The sequence below is a fragment of the Micromesistius poutassou genome (genome assembly GCF_964030765.1).
Source record: "Micromesistius poutassou genome assembly, chromosome: 9".
NCBI classification, from domain to species: Eukaryota; Metazoa; Chordata; class Actinopteri; order Gadiformes; family Gadidae; genus Micromesistius; species Micromesistius poutassou.
Window position 1 is genome coordinate 5,679,761 of NC_140279.1, and position 8,425 is coordinate 5,688,185.

Consider the following 8,425-nt stretch of genomic DNA (forward strand, 5'->3'; position numbering starts at 1 on the left):
TATCTTTCTGCTATGTAGCATAATAGTCATTCAATAACAATAGTTAAACATGTTCAATAACAAGACATTCCTGAGGGAGGTAACAAAAAACTTTATTACAAAAGAACATGTCGACACTCATAAGACACATACACACACTTTACTGAGTAATTTCAAGTGATTATAAGTGCAATACATAAGACACTACTCAGGTAAGACAGCTTTTAAAAAAATGCCTAGTTAATTCCCCAGTGTGGTTAACTTGTGGTGGTGGTGGCGGCGCAGCTAATTGATTAGATAGAAAGTGTTGCATGATGGGATTGCAGTTCCATGGTCTGGTTTCCAAGGCACAGAAGCGGTTGGCGGGGTGATGTGAGTGTTCAAAAGGGCTCGTTGAAGGGGTAGTGGGGGTGCTTTGCATCCCGCGGCACACTCTTCCCGTCCACCTAAAAAAACGACAAAACACAATAGTCACACACACACACACACACACACACACACACACACACACACACACACACACACACACACACACACACACACACACACACACACACACACACACACACACACACACACACACACACACACACACACACACACATTCTCCTTTTTGTGTGTCTGCATCAGGTTTACTTAGTGAATTAGCAAGGCACAGATCTCCAATACCTAATCTAGCTTACCTGATATGAAATAAAAGCTACTTTACTGATTGTTAGAATTAAAACACCCTCAAACTTTGGATTGTTGTGCCTTGCTGACTTACTTCGTAATTAAACTCATTGGAATCTCCAAAACAAATGACCTACACGCCTCGGTAACCTTATTGGTGAATGTCAACCCTAAATCTGAACATTCGCCCGAACTCTGGATTCCCTAGGTCACATCTATAGCATATTGAGAACATATTGGTGGATTTATGATATATTAGGATCCCCATTAGCAGCACACCGAAATGAGAGCTAGTCTTCCTGCAGACATGTCCACGAACACAAAGAGGATATCTTAGCATGCCTCAACATCATCCTTTTCAATTCTTTGACGTGCATCGTTTGTGTACGGCGGACTGTTCTAGATAGATGCATTGTTTGTCCAAAATAATCCTAAAGAAGAATTTGAAGTAAATACATGAACCTTACAATTCAAATAAGGCAAATTATACAAATAAACAATAAGCTTCAATGAGCCCATGGTGCTTACTGTGATAGTTGGTACAATGTATCGCCAGCCCCGGTGCAGGTCCGTTATGCTCTTCATCTCCTCTCCTTCAAGGCTGAAGTCAAATATCTGATTCACATACAAAAAACATTTAGATTTACTATATTGTTATAGTTTGCCACTGGGACAATGGAGACATCTATGATGCACTGTCATGACGATTTGCCATTGATTTCCTGCCTGAATGCGCTCATCTCAAGTAATAGGCCGGTGGCTGCATTACCTGGATGTTTTCTTTGATGCGAGACTCTGTCACACTCTTGGGGATCGTCACCACCCCTCTCTGTGTTTGCCACCTTATAGATAAAAAACAAAATCACTAGTTTAATGGGGTGTGTGTGTGTGTGTGTGTGCGTGCGTGCGTGCGTGCGTGCGTGCGTGCGTGCGTGCGTGCGTGCGTGCGTGCGTGTGTGTGTGTGTGCGTGTGTTAGGACCAACCCACCTCAGAATGATCTGAGCATGGGACTTGCTGTACTTCTGGGCCAGAGCGGCTATGACCGGCTCTTCTAGCAGCACTGGTTCGTCCGGGTGCTTCCATGCCCGGTCCGGGGAGCCCAGGGGGCTGTAGGCCGTCAGCACCAGCCCCCGCTCCCGACAGTGGGCCAGTAGCTCCACCTGGTTCAGGTACGGGTGGCTCTCCACCTGTCGTAAACAAGTAAAAGTACGCACACAACTCGACAAACCTCAGAATGTATCAGTATAGTAATCTAATGAACAGCCCTTAGAAATGAAATGGACTAGAACTGGAATGAACCAGAACTGGGAAAAACTGGGAGGAGCTCGACAACTTCTTACACATTATGACTTTAATATATAACAAAAGTCAAACCAAAGTGTACAATGTAAACCCAGCTTTAACAATGTAATATAGTTATAAATCAATTTAATTTAGGCAAGAACAATACAATGCAGAATGAAACAAGCACGTGATTAATCTTATGGGCTACACCAGTGTTCGCCATACTGTAGTAGCTCTGTTAAAATAGTCCCATTGACTTAACTTCTCCCCCTAAACACACAAACACACACCTGAAGGACTGTGGGTTTGATGCTGGCGACAGAAAGGACATCATCTATCTGGCGGCTGTTGAAGTTGGACAAGCCGATGGCACGGACCAGACCCTTCTCCACCAGTTTCTCCATGGCAGCCCAGGTCAGCTTGTAGTCAATGTTGTCATACAGCAGGGTGCCATCTTCGCTTTTAGGGAACGGAGCGTCTCCCCGTCTGGGAGAACAGAGAGAAAGAAGCTAGGGATTCATGCAAAACAATAGCGCTGAGCATCCTCATCATGAAGTATTATGTCATACAGCTGCATTCTTTGCAGTTTAAGGATGATAAACAGTACAGTTTCCTGTTTTACTTCACTAAAGATTGGAAAAATATGCAGGGTCCATTTTAAGGGGATCCTTAAAACAGAAGAGTCTAGCCGTGTCTAGGGTGTCGGGACTTCCAGGCCAGTCCCTTATCAATGAATGTTTCTCTTCAGTTTGGTTGGATAAATATTTGTCCACTGCAGTGGCTGACACGCACAGAGAGGAGTGCTTACTGGAAGCCGTAGGGCCAGTGGATGAGGTAGAGGTCAAGGTACTCCACAGAGAGGAGTGCTTACTGGAAGCCGTAGGGCCAGTGGATGAGGTAGAGGTCCAGGTACTCCAGCTTGAGGTCCTTGAGGGTCTTCAGCAGCGACGGCTCCACGTCCTCCGGGTGATGGCGAGTGTTCCACAGCTTGGACGTCACAAACACGTCCTCTCGTCTCAGGGCCTGCCGCATGCAAAGGGTCAGTCTTATATCAAAGTCAAAATCGAAAAATAGTATTTTACTTTAAAAACAAGAAAACGTCGCGGTTCAGATGACAGGGCTCCACTCTTCACCTTGCCAGAGCCCAGCGTCTCCTGCAGAGCTTCTCCGATCTCCACCTCGTTGCCATAGATGACAGCGCAGTCAATGTGGCGATAGCCCGCCTGCAAGGCCCAAATGACAGCTTGCTTTACCTAGACGAATGGGACAGAATGAATAGCCGTTCAGGACAGGTGCATTGTACATTATACATGGTTTGCTTTACTACTGTGCATGAACACACCTTTCCCGTTTCACTTTTCCACGTTCCCAGTCCTAGGAGCGGCATCTTCCGCCCCGTGTTGAGAACTGCAAAGTCATTCATGTTTCTTTGGAATACCTATAAAGACAATAGCACCACTTCTTAATTTCCCTTTGTTCTACATTTACCTTAAATTTGGTAATTTAGCAGACACTTGTCAGGAAACGTCATTACTGTAAACAATATCAAATGTACGATGTTTTCAAAACACCTAAATAGTGCAGAATATCCTTGGGAACATCGGATGTTAAGTCGTTTACGTAGTCAAGTATCCTTGAGTCATAGGTCAATTCTAATATAATCTATTGGTTTGTGTTTCACCATAAGATTATATTGGGAAATGTTGGATTTTCATAAAAAAAATAGAGAAGGAGATAACCTTTTTAGGTGGATGGAAAGCATTGCGAAATAATTCTTATTTTGTTTACTTTAACAAGGGTTTAAATACAAATAAAACCATGTACATTGTATTGTGAAATCTGTCTCCGTCAGCAGAGTCATCACATGACAGCAGAATATCTTAACCCTTACCTCACTTAAGGCATGAACAATGCTCAATCTATTTGACACATTTGGTTATATCAGTTATACAAAATGAACATAGACATTTGGTGAAGAGATCAAATAGAATACATTAAAACCAATCATACTCATGTCATGTATAACCTCAGTGAATAAATGTTCATAACTCTTTGATAACGATAACGAATTTAATCGATCTTATAACGCCTCCACGCCGCAGGTTTATGTTATGAAGTGGATGTATGAATGAACTCACATGCCTACCGCGATCCATACATAAACGATAAAACACACTTGACATGCTGAGTTGAATAGCCTGCATGGTCGTCGGGTGTCTGCAAACCAATGCACGTCTGTGCACGATCGGTCCGCTCCCTGCTGAAATAAAATATTAATATTAACTTACTTACTGTTTAGTTTCTTAATAGAAATATGCACATTCAAAGGTTGACGCCTGTGGTCCTCTGGCTCACAAAACGTTTGCAGCTGTTTCCCCCCCCAGATGTTCAGAAACACAACTTCATTTCATTTTGCTGACGTTTCCCTTTCCGGGTGCTTCATCCGGTTTGAAAACAGTGTTGAACTTGACACGGGATTAATGTTCCGCTTCGAGTTTGTTTCATTTTTAATTAAAAAACAAAACAAAACATATATATTCATACATTGTACACCGAAACCGCTACCAACAGTTGACAGCGAATGAAAGCAATAGGCCTATATGAATTTAGAGTCCGTATCCCTCGATCCTCTCCGTCCCAGGTACTTCATCATGAAATCAAACAATCTGACTTGTACTGCATTAACGACAAAGTGATTATAAAAAGTTCACCAAATTAATTTCAGTCAGCTTCGATCTTTTTATGTAGTTTATTTATACGAACACGAATGCTAAGTCTCAAATCAATCACAGCAATACGGACCGTTACTGAACTCTAGTGGTCAGTATGTGTAACACCACCATAATCAGTTTCATCTCCATGGAATTGCACAGAAGGTCAAACATTTTGACAAACCTTTTTTTTTTTTTTTTTTTTTTTTTATAACATACCGTTTATAGTTAACACAAACATTTGTTTAAATTGTGTTTTATTTTCAACCCCTGAAAGCCTAATTTTTTTTCAACCTTTGCACTGGAAACACATTTTTCATAGTTTTTTTTTTGCCATTTATGTAGAATTAATGTGTTCTGGTAAAATAAGACATATGCGTCCATTACGGTTTAACTGTGGTTATTAAACCAGGGATCATCAGTTAGCGGCCCCTGCTCCAGATCCGGCCCACCAGCAAGTTTTATGTATCCCAGCATTCTCCCACCACCAAGAAATAAGACACCACATAAGAATTTAATGAACATTTTACAATGTGTATTTTGATAATTATATTTGCCTGTAAATTATGTGGAATAAATAAAACTGTAATATGAAAAGCTGTCCCGTTATCATGGCCCATGTCGAAATGTTGAAATGTTGCTATTTTAGAGGTACTTAATAACGAATAGACTGCATGCATGATGCAGACAGAAATGCGCTGTCTGAGATTTCCTTGACAATCAGCAATAGGGGGTCCAAACCACTTTAAATTCTCATGGCGTAATGGATTCCAATGAGACTGTTCCTGTCCAGTCTTTTTCTTTTTGCCCAGCCAAAATAGTATTTGCTCTGTGCAAATGTGGCCCAATGTGAAATCTATTTGATTCAGGATGTGTCCACATGGTGTCAGGCTAACACACACACAGATGTAGTTTGCTCATGTGGAAAGAATAGCCCAGAAAGTACTTTTTCCATTGAAGTACGATGATGATTCAACATCAATCTCTTGTGCTGTTTCCCCTTGTCTGTCTGATGCTCTTATTGTCTCTTGGGAGGAGTGGATCCACTTCTCTTCATGGTGCGCAGCAATTCTCTGTGAATAATACATCTCAGCCTCTGTTGGTGTGTGTAGGACTATCTTGTTGTCTGGCTTTACGATGTAGCTGCCACCCAGATAAAAGCTCAAGGCAAAATCTTTGTTCAAGGGGAAAACATCTACAGATACAGTTCAGTTCCCTGACACACTGACCCACAAGAGACTGGCGTGAACATCCTCTTGAGCTGGCTCAACACAATGCTCCACCTCTGCTGTGTAGGCAGAACTAGCAATAGCAGGTCAAGGTAAATGTACTAGTTTGAAGAGATGGATGTCGATAGCATCTCATATGTCTCAAGTACCAAGATTCAATTGGTGATGGTTCATCTGTTTTATATACTTTTATATAAAAATAGGGTGGGCGAAAAAAAGGTTGGTGTTTCTACAGTTGGCTACATTTTTGTATACTTGGTCAAGGACTATATATACATGGATGCTTTTGACACAGTCTTTGGGATGTTGACAATGAACTAATATACTTATATATGAAAATCTGATTCAACTGTCAAATAGGTCTTTATGGATTGAAACAAAGCCATAATTGTACCATTCTGTTTGTAATAGTAAGGGTGAATACAGGTGCTCATTCAATTAATCTTGTGTCTGTAGGAATTTGGGTCAGTGCCCATAATTAACGTTGTGAGATACACCTTTTTGTATCTCACTGTCTTCTTTTTATTGAACTACCCCTGTTATTTTCCCTCGTCATCAGAGTGTGTTTCTGTTTCTAAATGTGTTGACTATACTGTCCTCTAAGAAAAGTGTTGTTACCTGCTTTGCGCCTTAGGTATAATATCCTGGTGTTGGCTTCCCCCATTTTTGATGATCATTGAGTTAGTATGCAAATACCTGCTAACGGCCAGACAGACTGCCTGCTCAGCTGGAGTGCAGGACCATGCTGTTTCGTGCCCCAATCCTCCTCAATCCACTTATGTCCATGAGCATCTGCTCTGCTCTGCACAGCCCAAGCCCTAGACATAGGATCAAAGATTCAGCGCCTGCTGTATGTGATCAGGATGGGCTCTATATGCTTTTAGGAAAATGCAGGAATGCAAGGGATTCCACGTCTCATGCTGGGTATAATGATCTGTATGTGGGTCCCTCTTGATGGATGGCAGTAGGATCACGACCATTGGCCTTTTTTAGAATGATGTGACACATTATATACAATTCCAATTGGTCATGAACATATGTTTTGGGATGTGTATTGTATGTTTGTATTTGTGTGTTTGTAGTCTTTTTTCCGTGCCCCAAATGTCCACAGTCAAATTGACTTTCTATTCTATTCTACTTGACTCCATTCTATACAATTATTGTTTTTTGGGTCTGATTAACATGAATCTCATGTTACATTTGTCTTTAGCTATTATTTTCCATTACATTCCTTCCACTCCATTCCAAAACCAAAAATCGAATAGCAGAGTTCATCATCTCGGGAACACCACTCATCAAAGTGGTGTGCATAATGGGTCCAGGATAGCTTTAATGAATCAAATGGTGTTATGTTGTCAGAAGTGGTCTAGAAGACGGCTCCACATCATTCTCTTAGGATCCTGACCCACGAAACAAGCAAGCTTATCCACTGCTCGGCCTTTATCTACTCAAGCGGAGGTGATGCTTGTTTGTTACAGACAGTGCCTTATCGCCTGTTAATTGAGCTAGTGGTAAGAGAGAATTACTGCTGCCCCAGAAAACTCACCCTTCCTTCCAGCTTCTTCCTTCCCTGGCCCAGAGCACCTTGGGGGGGGGGGGGGGGGGGTCAGGGGTATTACACAGCCGGCCGCCTGCATTATACATAAGCACAGGCATATCTCATGCAAGACTACATTGTGTGTGTCTGCACACTCCTCATTTAAAGCCTTTATTAAAAGGCTTTAAATGTGTACATAATTTATTGTACATAATATAACATTCTCAATACAAGACCATTGTTTGAACAAGTTGATTAAAAAACTGTGAAAATAAAGATTTTCAATTGAGAGTCTTTCTTTTTTATTTAAGCAGTGATCCTAGAAAATATGCCAAATCCAAATCATATCTCAGTGATATAGCAGGTATTTGCCAGGTCATTGCTGCCGCTAGTGGGCAGTCGTGTCATTCTTGTATGTCCATATAGTGACTGCCCACATAGACTCTGAGCAAGACTTATTTACCACTCACACACCAGCGATTATACACTGGCAAAGCGACACGTACCACGCATTTAAATTAGTTCAAGTTCCTTGTTCTTCCAAATGTTAAAAAAAAATTAAATCATTAAATTCTTCCCATATAGGGAAAGGTCTACATTACTTAATATGTTCACAAACTGCACTTGTTTCCAAGAGGTTGGCTATGGGTCTACATACAAGTAGGCCTATATAATATTTATAACATAGGCTAAAGGCTTCAAACACGACCCAGTTTAATTCAGAGCAGGTTTCTCGACTGCTGTTACATTAGACCCACACACATATTGAAGGCATTATTAGTTTTCGCTCCGCAGAGTCTGCACTGTGGTCGACGTTCCCCGTTTCCCGGGGGCTGGTGGAATGAAACGCCGTTACTCCTCCTCCGGAGTTACGACGTGACTCTGTTCCAATGAGAACAGGTGGAATCCCCCGGATTCCTCCAATCAGGTGACCTCCTGCCACGGAGCCCTTCGGGAGGGTCGAGGAGGAGGGGCTCAGAGCTTCACAGTCCACACAAGTTCCACACGGGAG

At 41.9% G+C, this 8,425-nt stretch overlaps 1 protein-coding gene across 2 annotated transcripts; it reads right to left on the minus strand.

The window, feature by feature from the left end:
• Positions 1 to 71: 71 nt before the first annotated feature.
• On the minus strand, positions 72 to 4,382 carry akr1a1b (aldo-keto reductase family 1, member A1b (aldehyde reductase)). Of its 2 annotated transcripts, none has more exons than XM_084472436.1 (9): positions 4,229 to 4,382; positions 3,279 to 3,374; positions 3,070 to 3,189; positions 2,808 to 2,959; positions 2,227 to 2,422; positions 1,640 to 1,839; positions 1,421 to 1,493; positions 1,180 to 1,266; positions 72 to 425 (listed from the first exon to the last, which is right to left on the minus strand). In XM_084472436.1, the coding sequence occupies exons 2-9, from the start codon at positions 3,357 to 3,359 to the stop codon at positions 360 to 362; spliced, it is 975 nt and encodes a 324-aa protein (XP_084328562.1). In that variant the 5' UTR covers positions 3,360 to 3,374; positions 4,229 to 4,382; the 3' UTR covers positions 72 to 359. The 2 variants fall into 2 exon arrangements, with proteins under 2 accessions (XP_084328562.1, XP_084328561.1); XM_084472435.1 differs by lacking the exon at positions 4,229 to 4,382 and adding an exon at positions 4,075 to 4,196.
• Positions 4,383 to 8,425: the final 4,043 nt, after the last annotated feature.

Bases quoted from the DNA above. Each gene is read 5' to 3' on its own strand.
- akr1a1b (XM_084472435.1), bottom strand. From the start codon at position 4,140: ATGCAGGCTATTCAACTCAGCATGTCAAGTGTGTTTTATCGTTTATGT. The intron at 3,375-4,074 runs GTGAGTTCATTC...TTGTCTTTATAG, and splicing joins GTATGGATCGCGGTAGGCAT to GTATTCCAAAGAAACATGAA. The intron at 426-1,179 runs GTAAGCACCATG...TCGTTTTTTTAG, and splicing joins ACATTGTACCAACTATCACA to GTGGACGGGAAGAGTGTGCC.